Source organism: Salmo salar, chromosome 05, assembly GCF_965601325.2.
Source record: "Salmo salar chromosome 05, fSalSal1, whole genome shotgun sequence".
In the NCBI taxonomy this organism is placed as follows: domain Eukaryota; kingdom Metazoa; phylum Chordata; class Actinopteri; order Salmoniformes; family Salmonidae; genus Salmo; species Salmo salar.
The window spans coordinates 9,822,519-9,839,190 of NC_138295.1; the positions used below are offsets into that span (position 1 = coordinate 9,822,519).

Consider the following 16,672-nt stretch of genomic DNA (forward strand, 5'->3'; position numbering starts at 1 on the left):
GAGAATCTGTCTCCGCACCACGTGCTCTCACCACTGGTGTCCCCCAGGGCTCTGTTCTAGGCCCTCTCCTATTCTCGCTATACACCAAGTCACTTGGCTCTGTCATATCCTCACATGGTCTCTCCTATCATTGCTATGCAGACGACACACAATTAATCTTCTCCTTTCCCCCTTCTGATAACCAGGTGGCGAATCGCATCTCTGCATGTCTGGCAGACATATCAGTGTGGATGACGGATCACCACCTCAAGCTGAACCTCGGCAAGACGGAGCTGCTCTTCCTCCCGGGGAAGGACTGCCCGTTCCATGATCTCGCCATCACGGTTGACAACTCCATTGTGTCCTCCTCCCAGAGTGCTAAGAACCTTGGCGTGACCCTGGACAACACCCTGTCGTTCTCTACTAACATCAAGGCGGTGACCCGATCCTGTAGGTTCATGCTCTACAACATTCGCAGAGTACAACCCTGCCTCACACAGGAAGTGGCGCAGGTCCTAATCCAGGCACTTGTCATCTCCCGTCTGGATTACTGCAACTCGCTGTTGGCTGGGCTCCCTGCCTGTGCCATTAAACCCCTACAACTCATCCAGAACGCCGCAGCCCGTCTGGTGTTCAACCTTCCCAAGTTCTCTCACGTCACCCCGCTCCTCCGCTCTCTCCACTGGCTTCCTGTTGAAGCTCGCATCCGCTACAAGACCATGGTGCTTGCCTACGGAGCTGTGAGGGGAACGGCACCTCCGTACCTTCAGGCTCTGATCAGGCCCTACACCCAAACAAGGGCACTGCGTTCATCCACCTCTGGCCTGCTCGCCTCACTACCTCTGAGGAAGCACAGTTCCCGCACAGCCCAGTCAAAACTGTTCGCTGCTCTGGCACCCCAATGGTGGAACAAGCTCCCTCACGACGCCAGGACAGCGGAGTCAATCACCACCTTCCGGAGACACCTGAAACCCCACCTCTTTAAGGAATACCTAGGATAGGATAAAGTGATCCTTCTAACCCCCCCCCCTTAAAAGATTTAGATGCACTATTGTAAAGTGGTTGTTCCACTGGATATCATAAGGTGAATGCACCAATTTGTAAGTCGCTCTGGATAAGAGCGTCTGCTAAATGACTTAAATGTAAATGTAAATGTACCAGGCCATTAGGACCTGATGGAGGGACAATAGAGCCCTGAGTACCAGGCCATTAGGACCTGATGGAGGGACAATAGAGCCCTGAGTACCAGGCCATTAGGACCTGATGGAGGGACAATAGAGCCCTGAGTACCAGGCCATTAGCAACCTGATGGAGGGATAATAGAGCCCTGAGTACCAGACCATTAGCAACCTGATGGAGGGACAATAAAGCCCTGAGTACCAGGCCATTAGCAACCTGATGGAGGGATAATAGAGCCCTGAGTACCAGGCCATTAGGATCTGATGGAGGGACAATAGAGCCCTGACTACCAGGCCATTAGCAACCTGATGGAGGGACAATAGAGCCCTGAGTACCAGGCCATTAGGACCTGATGGAGGGACAATAGAGCCCTGAGTACCAGGCCATTAGCAACCTGATGGAGGGACAATAGAGCGCTGAGTACCAGACCATTAGCAACCTGATGGAGGGACAATAGAGCCCTGACTACCAGGCCATTAGCAACCTGATGGAGGGACAATAGAGCCCTGAGTACCAGGCCATTAGGACCTGATGGAGGGACAATAGAGCCCTGAGTACCAGGCCATTAGCAACCTGATGGAGGGACAATAGAACCCTGAGTACCAGGCCATTAGCAACCTGATGGAGGGACAATAGAGCCCTGAGTACCAGGCCATTAGCAACCTGATGGAGGGACAATACAGCCCTGAGTACCAGGCCATTAGGATCTGATGGAGGGACAATAGAGCCCTGAGTACCAGGCCATTAGCAACCTGATGGAGGGACAATAGAACCCTGAGTACCAGGCCATTAGCAACCTGATGATAATTAGCAATTTGAGTACTACCAACGCGTGTCCAGAGCGCATAAAAGGAGATTACCGTTACTAAGTGGTCACGTAGAATTTTACTGCGGTCATGACTCATTACTGCCGGTGTGGCAGCAACTGAATGTTAGGATGATGTTCCTTATGTTTGGTATACTCAGTGTAGAGGCAGATTATACACACGGATAGAGATTCTGATCAATAACAACACGACTGGGTTTCAGGTTCTGCTCTTGAGCTACTTTTTTATATGTTGACCCGGGATTAAAGTGTCACTCAGTTGGTTCTGACCAAAAGCATGGATACTATTTCTACAGAACAGTGTTTCTTACTTGTATCTTCCCACTTTAACCCAGAGGATGTCCTTGAAGTGTGGTTTCTTCCCGGCCTTGCAGTCGTTGCAGAACCAGCTACCCTCAGGCATCTCGATGTTCAGACACTCTTGGTGGAAGGCAGCAGGACAAGACTCGCAGCACAACAGACTGCCTCCTGCAGGGAGAAAGGAGGAGGTGAAGCTCAAACACCAAGTCAAATCAGATCTGACCCAATGACCTCAGAACGGGAGGCTGAATGCTTCTTTTCACTTTATGTTTCACTACAATCTTTTTACTCTGTGAGGAGCGTAGGTCCTCCACATATGATTTCCACCACACTCATACTCCTATTATTACTCTACCTCTAATAACAATACCACCACATTTGTATTCGGGTTCCTTCCTCCTTGCATAATGGACTCTGGAACACTGACAACACTCAATCAACCAACCAATCAAGTCCTATTGATCAGGAAGGGAGCAAGTAGTAGAGGTTAATGGTTCACTGTCTCAGGCAAAACCAATGAGTTGTGGCGTTCCGCAGGGGAGCGTGCTTGGGCCTCTGCTGTTTTTATTGTATATTAATGATATGAAAGATGCTTGTTCTTGCCGTCTTCTTCTTTATGCGGATGACTCTACACTTCTGGTGCCTCACAAAAGTAAAACTATGTTGGAGAGCATACTTAGCAGAGAGCTTATTAACATTAGCAAATGGCTTGGAGATAATAAGCTATCTCTGCACTTAGGGAAAACTGAAGCAATTATTTTTGGATCCAGACCTAAATTGTGTAGGTCGTCTGAAATCCGAGTGGAGTTAGGGGGTGAGGTGCTGTCTACTAAAACCTCTGTTAGCTACTTGTGATTTATCCTTGATGGAAGCTTGGGAGGTGTGAGCATGGCCAATAAAGTGCTAGGGAAGGTTAATGCCAGGACTAAGTTTTTGGCTAGAAAGTCCAAGCTGCTTGATAAGGACTCCATGAAAGTGCTAGCTATTGCCCTCATTCAATGCCATTTTGACTACGCTAATACTTCCTGGTTTGGGGGCTTATCTAAACTTATGAAGGGGAAGCTCCAGATAGCCCAGAATAAGCTGATCAGGGTAGTATTGAAGGTGAGTCCACGTACTCACATAGGCAGGAGCTGCTTTCAGGAACTAAACTGGCTGCATGTTGAGGCTAGGGTGTCCCAGATTAGACTAGGTTTGGTTTACAGGAGTATTTATGGTCCTGTGCCCAGATATCTAAGTGATTACTTTCCTCGTGTTAGGGATGTACACAATCACAGCACCAGATCAGGTGTTGCTGATGTGTGCTTCTACAGGTTCAGGAGTAATGCTGGGAAAGGTACTTTCTTGTATACTGGAGCCTCAGAATGGAATGAGTTGCCTCTGCCTATAAAAACACCATCCTCTCTGGACAGCTTTAAAAATAAAGTAAAAACATGTTTGATGTCCTCTGTGCCCATTTGAATAACCCCTATGATGTAACTGGAATGATGAGATAGATGTTCTTCTTCTATGTTTTTGTTGTATTATTTCACTGCCATACTGTGTTGGATCTTGTCCAGCCATCTTGTCTTAAGAGGACCACAATGGAAATATGTCCCAGACTTCATTGTGTGTTATCCTCGAGGATTTTCTTCATGTATGGCTTTTTCAGGTTTTATGTGTGCTTGTTCTTTAAAATGGTCAAATGAATAAACTAAACTAAAACATTAACAGCAACCCAACCAGTCACCAACCTTCTGAGCAGACGAAGCACCAGCTGACGTTGATGTGTTCGTGGTTCTTGTAGTTCTTGCGGGGGATGAAGTGATTGGGACACAGGAAGCTGTTGTTGGCCAGGACTACGCTGCCCGCCGCCATACAGTAGTCGTTAGCGTGGTACGCCACAGGGCAACGCACGCAGCGGGTCAGACGACCTAGAAGAGGAACACAGGTCAAAAACAACACACACCAAAGCATCTCTACAGCCATGTTAGAATCTAGGATCCCATCCCAGACAAACAGATCGGCAGTAATGTTTGTAGCTAATCTTAGTCCTCCAATCACGTTACAGGTTTTCACCCTACCTGATACGTTTCAATTCTACTGTAGCAATCGTTTTTCCATCCCATAAAAATCACATTCAAATCGACTCTAACCGTGTCACTTCCAATGTAAACAGAACCTAGAGTGTAGATCTATTTCTACTCTGTCCAGGGGTGAAAGTAACATGAGCTTATCACAATAATTCAAACAAAATGTCCCAAAAAACTGTAGGCCTTCATACCACTATTTATCATTATTATATGTCAGAGGCATGAACAATTAGCGAATGGACTTGAAAGCAGGTGGTTTAGCCTATGCTCCAAAAATGCAACGTGGTTCGACGAGAACACTGACATTTTGTCAAGGCAGAAATAAGTTGCTGATACCGCGACACGCGCGGACAGCAGCGGACGCATAAATTCTGGCCTAATGACAATCGCCAAACGTCATAAACCCTTTTTGGTGTAACATTCACCACTGTTTGGAGGCTGGAAATACTGAACGTTCAGAGAGGATGAACGTGCAGCCTAATAAAGGAGACCTATGAAGTGATTGTTTGACAATCAGATGAACCCTAATGAAGACAGCTTGTCTGTTGAAATGTTGGACATAAAATATTTTTGCATCTGAGCTCCTAGAGTGTGACTCTTCTTTATTTTTTAAGTGTTCTACTCCGCTAGCCAGCACCTTCGCCTAAATAAGTGTGCGTTTCTTCCACCTCTTGACAATCAGATAAAAACATCATGACTGGCTGTGTTTATACCACAATAAAAGGTCATACATTATAAAAGTTAAATGACAAATCTTTACGACTAGACCCACAGAAATCCTATTGAGTTAAGAGTGCACAAATGTTGGTGCACGCATGCACATATAGGAGGTCTCGTACCAGGAAGAAATGAATTCTACTTTACCCCTGGTTCTATCAAAGCAGAGTGGAAGTGGAACCTACTTTTGGAAGTGCAGGGATTGAGGGGGTTGGTGATGTGGCAGGACAGACAGACGTGGAGGGAGCAGCGAACCCCTTTATTCTGGGGCTGGGTGGGTGTGTGTTTCAGGATACACTCGTTGTGGTAGAACTTCCCACATACAGGCACCATGCACCTCTTCACACCGTCGCCAGACTTCTTACACACAAAGCATGTGTGGACCCCTGCAATGGAAAGGATACACTCTTAGCTTTGTGATACACCAAAGCAGCTTACATACATTGTGGGTATTGATACAGAATACCTCTGTCAGATGCAGAGATATGGTCTATGAGCATGGCAGTATCACTGCACAGGTGTAAGAACTCAGTAACACAGTGTTAAGTCAAGGTGAATGTGTGTATAGGTGAGGCTGCACCAGGTGTATATGGCTCTGTATGGTGCCAGGTAGCCTAGCAACCGAAAGGTTGCTGGTTCGAATCCCTAAGCTGACTAGGTGAAACATCTGTTCCCTTGAGCAAGGCATTCAACCCTAATTGCTTGGATAAGAGCGTCTGCTAAATGACTCAAATGTAAATGTACAGACAGGTGTATAGGTAGAGACTCACCTATAGTGCATTCACTACAGATAAACTTCCCTCTGGGGGCTTCTGATAGGCCGATACACTGCAGGTGGAATGCCCCACAGCACTGGCTCTCACACAGCAGCAGCTCACCTGTCCTCTCACACACCTGCAAGACACACACACACATACACACACACACACATATTTTGTGTTACAATACTCTCAAATTTCATTCATCACTCGGCTATTGGGAACGTCTATTTCTGAACTAATGTGAGAAAGCCTGGAAATCAAGGTTAGAGCTATTTTGACTGTTTCTGCCACTACAAAATAGAAAGGTTGTGGTATGTTGTTGGTTGACCTACCTGACAGACATTCTCCTTCATGGACGCAGCTCCTCCTTTCTCTCCTGTGTTCTTCTTAGTGCTGGAGACCAGGGACCCTTCCCCAGGTAGGGAGAAACTGTCATTCAGACCAGGAGAGAACACCTGGAGGAGAGGAGAGGTTTCATTACACATTAATACATAAGTTAATACACAGCATATTGGTTAAGGTGTGGGGGCTTAGCATCCTGTTTTACAGTACTGGTACAATTATACCTCAGGTGAATACTGACATCAATAACATGAAACTAGTCATCTTTTCATACAGGTTGAAAAAGACAACGAGGTGTTTATGCTGACCTCAGGTTTGGGTGTTCTCTCTCCGTTGGTGTGGCTCTCTCCTCCAACCCCAGGACTGATCTTCTCGTTCTCTTCCTTGGGGGTGAGGAGCACCATAGGGCTAGGGGGCCGTTCAGGGGAGGAGCCCTGCAGAGAAACCACGCTCTCTGGAGTTGTCACGCTGGATACAGGCACTTCTTTCTTCACAGACTTAACCTGTCATAGAAATGAGATAATTAGATCAGTTTCCGAGTGGTACTGTAGCAGTATAGTTGTGTTAATATGGCTGTTGATTAGTTCCTTCAGCCTTACCTGAGTGTTCCTGACTTCTGTCTTCTCCTCTGTCTGTCCACTCTGCTTCTTCAACTCCTTCTTCTTTGGAGGACTGAGTGACACTTCTTCTATGGTGCATTCCAGGACCTTGTGAGATGGCTTCCTTGGCCTCTTCCTATCCAGGGATACTGGGGCTGGGGAATGAACAGACATTTAAATACCCTAAATCTACTGAATATGAAAATATGAGGATTTGTTTTCATTATCATAACTACTTTACCAAAATATCTACTTTCACTACAGAACTACAGTACTTTCCCAATAGAACTACTCTCCCAATAGAACTACTCTCCCAATGGAACTACTCTCCCAATGGAACTACTCTCCCAATGGAACTACTCTCCCTATGGAACTACTCTCCCAATGGAACTACTCTCCCAATGGAACTACTCTCCCAATGAACTACTCTCCCAATAGAACTACTCTCCCAATAGAACTACTCTCCCAATAGAACTACTCTCCAATGGAACTACTCTCCCAATGGAACTACTCTCCCAATAGAACTACTCTCCCAATGGAACTACTCTCACCAATGGAACTACTCTCCCTATGGAACTACTCTCCCAATGGAACTACTCTCCCAATGGAACTACTCTCCAATGGAACTACTCTCCCAATAGAACTACTCTCCCAATGGAACTACTCTCCCAATAGAACTACTCTCCCAATGGAACTACTCTCCCAATGGAACTACTCTCCCAATAGAACTACTCTCCCAATGGAACTACTCTCCCAATAGAACTACTCTCCCAATGGAACTACTCTCCCAATGGAACTACTCTCCCAATGGAACTACTCTCCCAATGGAACTACTCTCCCAATGGAACTACTCTCCCAATGGAACTACTCTCCCAATGGAACTACTCTCCCAATGGAACTACTCTCCCAATGGAACTACTCTCCCTATAGAACTACTCTCCCAATGGAACTACTCTCCCAATGGAACTACTCTCCCAATAGAACTACTCTCCCAATAGAACTACTCTCCCAATGGAACTACTCTCCCAATAGAACTACTCTCCCAATAGAACTACTCTCCCAATAGAACTACTCTCCCAATGGAACTACTCTCCCAATGGAACTACTCTCCCAATGGAACTACTCTCCCTATGGAACTACTCTCCCAATGGAACTACTCTCCCTATGGAACTACTCTCCCTATGGAACTACTCTCCCTATGGAACTACTCTCCCAATAGAACTACTCTCACCAATAGAACTACTCTCCCAATGGAACTACTCTCCCAATAGAACTACTCTCCCTATGGAACTACTCTCCCAATAGAACTACTCTCACCAATAGAACTACTCTCCCAATGGAACTACTCTCCCAATAGAACTACTCTCCCTATGGAACTACTCTCCCAATAGAACTACTCTCCCAATGGAACTACTCTGCCTATGGAACTACTCTCCCAATAGAACTACTCTCCCAATGGAACTACTCTCCCTATGGAACTACTCTCCCAATAGAACTACTCTCCCTATGGAACTACTCTCCCAATGGAACTACTCTCCCAATGGAACTACTCTCCCAATGGAACTACTCTCCCTATGGAACTACTCTCCCAATGGAACTACTCTCCCAATGGAACTACTCTCCCAATAGAACTACTCTCCCAATGGAACTACTCTCCCAATGGAACTACTCTCCCAATGGAACTACTCTCCCAATAGAACTACTCTCCCTATGGAACTACTCTCCCAATGGAACTACTCTCCCAATGGAACTACTCTCCCAATAGAACTACTCTCCCAATGGAACTACTTTCCCAATGGAACTACTCTCCCAATGGAACTACTCTCCCAATAGAACTACTCTCCCAATGGAACTACTTTCCCAATGAAACTACTCTCACCAATGGAACTACTCTCCCAATGGAACTACTCTCCCAATGGAACTACTCTCCCAATGGAACTACTCTCCCAATGGAACTACTCTCCCAATGGAACTACTCTCCCTATGGAACTACTCTCTCAATGGAACTACTCTCCCAATGGAACTACTCTCCCAATAGAACTACTCTCCCAATGGAACTACTCTCCCTATGGAACTACTCTCCCAATGGAACTACTCTCACCAATGGAACTACTCTCCCAATGGAACTACTCTCCCAATAGAACTACTCTCCCAATGGAACTACTCTCCCAATAGAACTACTCTCCCTATGGAACTACTCTCCCAATAGAACTACTCTCCCTATGGAACTACTCTCACCAATGGAACTACTCTCCAATGGAACTACTCTCCCAATGGAACTACTCTCCCAATGGAACTACTCTCCCTATGGAACTACTCTCCCAATGGAACTACTCTCCCAATAGAACTACTCTCCCAATGGAACTACTCTCCCAATAGAACTACTCTCCCTATGGAACTACTCTCCCAATGGAACTACTCTCCCAATGGAACTACTCTCCCAATGGAACTACTCTCCCAATAGAACTACTCTCCCTATGGAACTACTCTCCCAATGGAACTACTCTCCCAATGGAACTACTCTCCCTATGGAACTACTTTCCCAATAGAACTACTCTCCCAATGGAACTACTCTCCAATGGAACTACTCTCCCTATGGAACTACTCTCCCTATGGAACTACTCTCCAATGGAACTACTCTCCCTATGGAACTACTCTCCCTATGGAACTACTCTCCCAATGGAACTACTCTCTCAATAGAACTACTCTCCCAATGGAACTACTTTCCCAATGGAACTACTCTCACCAATGGAACTACTCTCCCAATGGAACTACTCTCCCAATGGAACTACTCTCCCTATGGAACTACTCTCCCAATAGAACCACTCTCCCTATGGAACTACTCTCCCAATGGAACTACTCTCCCAATGGAACTACTCTCCCAATGGAACTACTCTCCCAATAGAACTACTCTCCCTATGGAACTACTCTCCCAATGGAACTACTCTCCCAATGGAACTACTCTCCAATGGAACCACTCTCCCTATGGAACTACTCTCCCTATGGAACTACTCTCCCAATGGAACTACTCTCCCAATGGAACTACTCTCCAATGGAACTACTCTCCCTATGGAACTACTCTCCCTATGGAACTACTCTCCCAATGGAACTACTCTCCCAATAGAACTACTCTCCCAATGGAACTACTCTCCCAATAGAACTACTCTCCCTATGGAACTACTCTCCCAATGGAACTACTCTCCCAATGGAACTACTCTCCCAATGGAACTACTCTCCCAATGGAACTACTCTCCCAATGGAACTACTCTCCCTATGGAACTACTCTCCCAATGGAACTACTCTCCCAATGGAACTACTCTCACCAATGGAACTACTCTCCCAATGGAACTACTCTCCCAATGGAACTACTCTCCCTATGGAACTACTCTCCCAATAGAACCACTCTCCCTATGGAACTACTCTCCCAATGGAACTACTCTCCCAATGGAACTACTCTCCCAATGGAACTACTCTCCCAATAGAACTACTCTCCCTATGGAACTACTCTCCCAATGGAACTACTCTCCCAATGGAACTACTCTCCCAATGGAACTACTCTCCCTATGGAACTACTCTCCCAATAGAACTACTCTCCCAATGGAACTACTCTCCCAATGGAACTACTCTCACCAATGGAACTACTCTCCCAATGGAACTACTCTCCCAATGGAACTACTCTCCCAATGGAACTACTCTCACCAATGGAACTACTCTCCCAATGGAACTACTCTCCCAATAGAACTACTCTCCCAATGGAACTACTCTCCCAATGGAACTACTCTCCCAATGGAACTACTCTCCCAATAGAACTACTCTCCCAATGGAACTACTTTCCCAATAGAATATACCTGCCTCTTGTATTAAATAAGACAGCATTGCCTATTGAGAGAAGTTTTTGGAGATGTTGCTTACCAGAGGGCAGAGGAGGGTTTGTCCCATCTGATGATGATGATTCAGTAGAGAAAGAGGTCACTGCTGAGGGTTGTTTGGATAATGATTTTATAACACAGACAGACAGACTCTGTTTCAGCCCTGCTAGGGCCTTGGTGCTGGCTGGCTCTCCAGAGTTAGGGTCAGGGGTGGTGATGGTTGGCTCTCCAGAGGTAGGGGCAAGGGTGGTGATGGCTGGCTTCCCAGAGTTAGGGCCATGGGTGGTGATAGCTGGCTCCCCAGAGGTAGGGCCAAAGGTGGGGCTGGCTGGCTCCCCAGAGGTAGGGCCAGGGGTGGGGCTGGCTGGCTCCGCAGAGGTAGGGCCAGGGGTGGGGCTGGCTGGCTCCCCAGAGGTAGGGCCAGGGGTGGGGCTGGCTGGCTCCCCAGAGGTAGGGCCAGGGGTGGGGCTGGCTGGCTCCCCAGAGGTAGGGCCAGGGGTGGGGATGGGGCTGGGGATAGAGATGGATGTTAGCAGGGCGGGGCCTGGAACTGTGGAAGGGCTCAGAGGAGTTTTGGAAGATTCCAGAGGTTTCTTTAGTTTTTTCTTCGGGGAGAAGAATTGTTCCTCCTCTGTGGATTCCAGCAGTCTTTTGCTGGGTTTCCTCAGCCGTTTGTTTTCAGAATGTGCTGTGGGAACAAATAATCAATCAATCAAATCAATCTCCAAAAATAAAAAGCAAACTGTTGAATAAAACACTGCTGGTTCTGAAAGCCATGTCTTACCTGATGTGTCATCTTGCTTCTCCATCCCCAGGTTCAGCTCATGGGACCTGATGCAGTCTGGTGTCCCTCCCTGACCGTCTCTGTAGATCCCATTCACCTCCACAGGCCCCTGCGGTGAGGCCACCCCACCCAGAGCACCTGCATCCTTCCCTGGCTTCACTGGCCCCTGCTGTGCAAACGTCTGCCAGCGCTTCTTAGGGGCCACTTTGGTACCCGGGCTCTTGTCGAGGTAGGATGAGGAGTCAACAGCGGAGGGGACAGGAGGAAGAGGAGGGCCGAGGCCAGGCTCAGCCAGGTCAGCGTGCCCAGAGACAAACTCCCTCCCCCAGGCTAGGTCAGCCATCTCGGGAGAGAGACCGGCGATGGTGGCCCGGAGCTTGGCTGGAGGCTTCGGCTTCCTCCGCTGCTGCTTCTCCACCGCGTTCGCCACCATCTGAGCCAGCACTGTTTTCCCTTCAACTTTGTACGTTTCGTTTTTCACGATGGGTTTATTTTTAGACTTGGGTTTGGCCGGTGTTCTCTTGGTTGTTGGCGTGCTCGCATGCTGGCCGTTTTGGATTTTGGTCCCCGCTGGCATCCAGTCCCCGCCAGCAGCAGCGTTAAGGGGGTCGTCTGGTGGTTGGGCGGTGGGTATGACCATGGGTTCTTCCTTGATGAGGTCTGGCGAGGGAGGCATGGTCAGAGGCTTGCCCTCTTTCTCCCTGCTATCATGCATGTCCTTCAGGAGCATCAGGAAAGTACTGAACTTGTAATTAGGCTCAGGTTTAAAGTTAGTGTTAGAGTCCCCAGAGTCGCTCTCTTCCTTCACTAAGGATTTGAATGACAGCTCCTTGATATCTTGGAAAGCGTCCATGGGAGACAGAGAGGAGGTGGGGGAAGAACAGGAGGATATGTCTGAGACAATGTTCTCTTCCTTGACCTTAATAGGGGTTATGACAGGCTTACTGGACCCTGGAGTCACATCTTCAGAGTTTTTCCACGAGCCGTTGTGGAGGTGCTTCCAATCAGACTCGGCCTGTTTTTTAGGAGAGCTGTGACTAGCAGAGGATCTGGCTTTGTCTGGTGAAGAATCCCTGCTAGTAGACAACTCTGTTCTGATCTGAACGTTATCGCTCACATCATCATCATCATCATCAGAAGAATGCACATTAAGCCGATCGTCTCTCAAGTTTTGGCTTGAGGCCAGCAGAGCCTCTTTGAGTTCTGTCTCCTTCTCTGCTTTCAGGGCCCTGGTCATCAGACGTCTGCTGGCAGGGAGATGCAGAGAGTGCGTATCATGATCCTTTTTATTCTTCCGTTCAGAAGAGCTGCCCAACTTCTGTTTTGACTGTAAAACATTTGTGTTTTTTGTAGTTCTGTAATTTAAAAGAGATTTGTTTGCTAAAATGCTTGGGGATGAGGATATAGGAACTACATGTCTAGGAACCACCATGACCACACGCTTGTCTTTGGCCTTTTCAGGAGGAGTAGCCCGCTCCTTCTTACCCCCTTTCTCTGCCTCCTCTTTTGAGGGTTCAGACGGTTTCTCTGTGTCTTCTATAGCAGGTTTCTCAGACCGTTTGGGACGCACAATGGTTGGTACAGAATCCAGGTCTGCGTACGGAGAGTCCTTGGGATCTTCTTCTTTCAGTGGATCAGCTGAGGCAGCAGGCATTTGGTTGGCCAGGTCTAGGATGCTTAATGACTCTGTGGGACTTCCAGCTATATGACCAAAGATCTCCGCCAAACCCTTCCTCTTCTTCTTCTTCTTCTGGCAGGGTTTCTTTTTGCTGCTACTGTCGTTCGCTACGATCAGGTTGGCAGCAGGGGGATGTTTGTTTCTGTTGGGGTGAGGGCTGAGGGAGGGGGGTGCAGTGAGGTTAAAGGAGGAACAAGAGGGGGCCTCGGATGTTTTTTCATCAGGCAGTGGGGAGGACACCCGCTCTCCACAGTTAAAGGCCATGGAAGAAGAGACAGCAGTATTCTTCAGCAGGTCAGGTAGGAGAAACTCAGCTTCCAGCACGCTGACTTTCCACGACTCCAACAGGCGCTTGGGTATCTACAGCGGAGAGAAGACAAACATCAGGACAAAAGCGGCCAACTCTCAAAGATGTCCTTGTTTCTAAACTATATGGAGTTGTTGTCTTTGTGGAATAGATAGTGTGAGTATAATCTTCCAGATATGTTTTGTGAGACACGCAATGAAACTATTCTGCACCTTTACAACGACAAAAAGCGATTTGGGACTTTAAACATATCTCTACTAACAGCACCACACAATGTGAGCTAAATTAAAAGCAACAGGAGATGACAGTCTGTGGTCAGTTACTGTGTATTTGTAGTCCTTTTCCCTCTGTTTCCCTCTCCGTCTCAGCACAGGCAGGTCTGTGAACTGCTCTCCTCCTGTGAAGGGGTAGGTAACTTTCCCAGGTACCCAGGCATGGTCTGCCATCTCTGCCACAGTCTCCACGTAATACATACGACAAGGACGACGACTGGGGACTGGAACAACAGAAAACACAAAGACAACTTGTTTTAACATTGATACAAAATGTTATAGGAGAAACTCAAAAGCTTTTAAATGCTTGAATTACACAAAGACAAACTGAGCTGATACATTGACTTGAAGTAGTTTGTAGATAACTGTCGGAGGATGCCCCCATATGCCCTTATATACCACAAACTATGTCCACTTTGGAGTGATTGTGGACAACACATTTTAGATCCAGGTGGTTATTTCTTCTCTAGCTGTTATATCCCCCACAGAACCCAGAGGAGAGCTTCACTTCCTTCCCCCACAGAACCCAGAGGAGAACTTAACTTCCTTCCCCCACAGAACCCAGAGGAGAGCTTCACTTCCTTCCCCCACAGAACCCAGAGGAGAACTTAACTTCCTTCCCCCACAGAACCCAGAGGAGAACTTAACTTCCTTCCCCCACAGAACCCAGAGGAGAGCTTCCCTTCCTTCCCCCACAGAACACAGAGGAGAGCTTCCCTTCCTTCCCCCACAGAACAGAGGAGAGCTTAACTTCCTTCCCCCATAGAACCCATAGGACAGCTTCCCTTCCTTCCCCCATAGAACCCAGAGGAGAGCTTCCCTTCCTTCCAGTATAGAACCCAGAGGTGAGCTTCCCTTCCTTCCCCCATAGAACCCAGAGGAGAGCTTCCCTTCCTTCCCCCATAGAACCCAGAGGAGAGCTTCCCTTCCTTCCAGTATAGAACCCAGAGGTGAGCTTCCCTTCCTTCCCCCATAGAACCCAGAGGAGAGCTTCCCTTCCTTCCCCCATAGAACCCAGAGGAGAGCTTCCCTTCCTTCCCGTATAGAACCCAGAGGAGAGCTTCCCTTCCTTCCAGTATAGAACCCAGAGGAGAGCTTCCCTTCCTTCCCGTATAGAACCCAGAGGTGAGCTTCCCTTCCTTCCCTCAAGGAACCCAGAGGAGAGCTTCACTTCCTTCCCACTTTTAATCAATGCTTCATGCCCTAACTTAATAATACACCCATCCTGTGATACGTTTAGATCCAACACCAATAATACATCTTCCCACCTTTCATGCGTGTGTGTATCCCCTCCAGAGGATCTATGGCAACTCTACAGGGCCACCAGGGGCGGCGGTTGAACTTGGCCCAGACCAGATCTCCTTCCAAGTACTGCACTGCTGGGAGGGGCTTCTTCTTTGGGCTGTTGGGCTGAACAAAAAAATAAACAAAGGACTTATTACACATATAGGATCATCCCTTTGACAGTTCAAAACTCTGAGGGTAAAAGGGATTTCTTGTATCTTATTATATGTTGTTCAACATTTAATTTTAGCATCTCAAATTCAAATGTGAAACAAATACTCTTATCAAATCAATATTATTTTGCTTAATATAAAACTAGCCTATATGGTTGATCAGCATATAGTGTACGCCAAATCAAAACAATAAAAATATCTTCTTGACAAATACTGTTCCAGGAGACTACACAGTATTTACAGAACTGAAGATAATGTCAGATAAGATATCTTTTAGAGCTACCCAGGATGCATCTTCCCTGGGGGTTATTATTATTACCATCATCATCATCATCAGTAAGAGACAGAACTCACATTAGAGTTGGTTCCAACAGGTGAGATGAGACCATTGTCATGTGTGTCTCCTGTCATCTCACTGTCACTGTCACTGTCAGAGTCCTGGTCCATACTCCAGCCATCCCCCATGGACATGTCAGGCAGGGCACTGGGGCTCAGAGTAGGGTCCAGTTCAGATAGACTCTTAGACATCAGGTTGAGAACAGAGGGTTTGTATGTGCTGTTATGGTCTACCCCTGAACCAGAAGTGGTGTTAGAGTCTGTGACTGTTCTGTCTCTGGCGGACTTAGAAGAGTGTTGTTGAAAAGGTACCAACTCTTCCTCCTCGTCCTCGTCCTCCCTGTCCCCACTGTCAAACAAGGTGGACTCGAAATGCAGGTATCCGTTGGGGATGGGAGAGCAGCGCTCCAAACTATCAGAACTAACTGGAGAGAAACCGTTCTGATCCTGGATGGAATCCTCGTAGGGTTCTGTCTCCTCGTTACCAGTAGAGGGGGGCAGTCGGACCAGGGGAGCCCCAAAACTAGAGCCTCCCACTGGGCTGTGAGAGTGCAAATGGTTCCTGGCATGGAGGTCCTTGGGCTGGGGCCCGGGTCCCAGATCAGACCCAGGTCTGTGTACCATAGTGGAGAGGTCCTGGAGCCTCAGCAGAGGACTGTAGCAGTGGGGCCTCTCCCTCTCTGCCTGGTTATATCCGTAGCTAGGTGCCTGTTTGAGAGCAGAGGTTGACAGTTGCATGGCAGTCGAAGGTTGGTCTGTTGAGCCACGCTTGGCGCTGCTGTTGCACTGGTTTCTATACGAAGTGGTGGAAACTGAGAGGCGATTGGGGGGCCTCAGCTCTGGCTGGCCTGAGCTGTAAGATGTGGCTGAAGCTGAGCCACCCCGAACAGCCCGTCTGTATGAAGAATTCATGTTGTCATGGCTCCTTCCTGTCATTGTAAAAGAACATGCAGGTTAGGGTGGTTGAGGTAAACCTTCTAGCAAACAACCAGGTTTTTCCTATCCAGCTACAGTGTGGTCAATTCATATGGTTCAGACTCATGCACTGTTTGAAATAGCTACAATGTTACAAAACAATTGTTTAAAAACACAAGAATGTATATAAACCATACTGTCTGTGTGTAAATAACAACTCACATTCCACGCGACAATAACATAAAGAAAGACTACCGCATAGCCTACACGTAATAACAC

At 47.4% G+C, this 16,672-nt stretch overlaps 1 protein-coding gene across 2 annotated transcripts in view; it reads right to left on the reverse strand.

Annotated features, from left to right (window-relative positions):
• LOC106604211 (histone-lysine N-methyltransferase, H3 lysine-36 specific-like) overlaps positions 1-16,672 on the reverse strand; it is a 36,548-nt gene that overhangs the window by 18,137 nt on the left and 1,739 nt on the right. For both annotated transcript variants that reach the window (XM_014198656.3, XM_014198655.3), the window contains exons 2-13: positions 15,497-16,407; positions 14,954-15,095; positions 13,737-13,909; positions 11,429-13,466; positions 10,688-11,332; positions 6,776-6,930; positions 6,485-6,679; positions 6,167-6,289; positions 5,844-5,967; positions 5,259-5,459; positions 4,018-4,197; positions 2,296-2,452 (exon numbers count right to left, since the gene is read on the reverse strand). In XM_014198656.3, coding sequence (XP_014054131.2) covers positions 2,296-2,452; positions 4,018-4,197; positions 5,259-5,459; positions 5,844-5,967; positions 6,167-6,289; positions 6,485-6,679; positions 6,776-6,930; positions 10,688-11,332; positions 11,429-13,466; positions 13,737-13,909; positions 14,954-15,095; positions 15,497-16,390 — 5,027 coding nt within the window. In that variant the 5' untranslated portion in view covers positions 16,391-16,407. The remainder of the gene's footprint in view (positions 1-2,295; positions 2,453-4,017; positions 4,198-5,258; positions 5,460-5,843; positions 5,968-6,166; positions 6,290-6,484; positions 6,680-6,775; positions 6,931-10,687; positions 11,333-11,428; positions 13,467-13,736; positions 13,910-14,953; positions 15,096-15,496; positions 16,408-16,672) is intronic.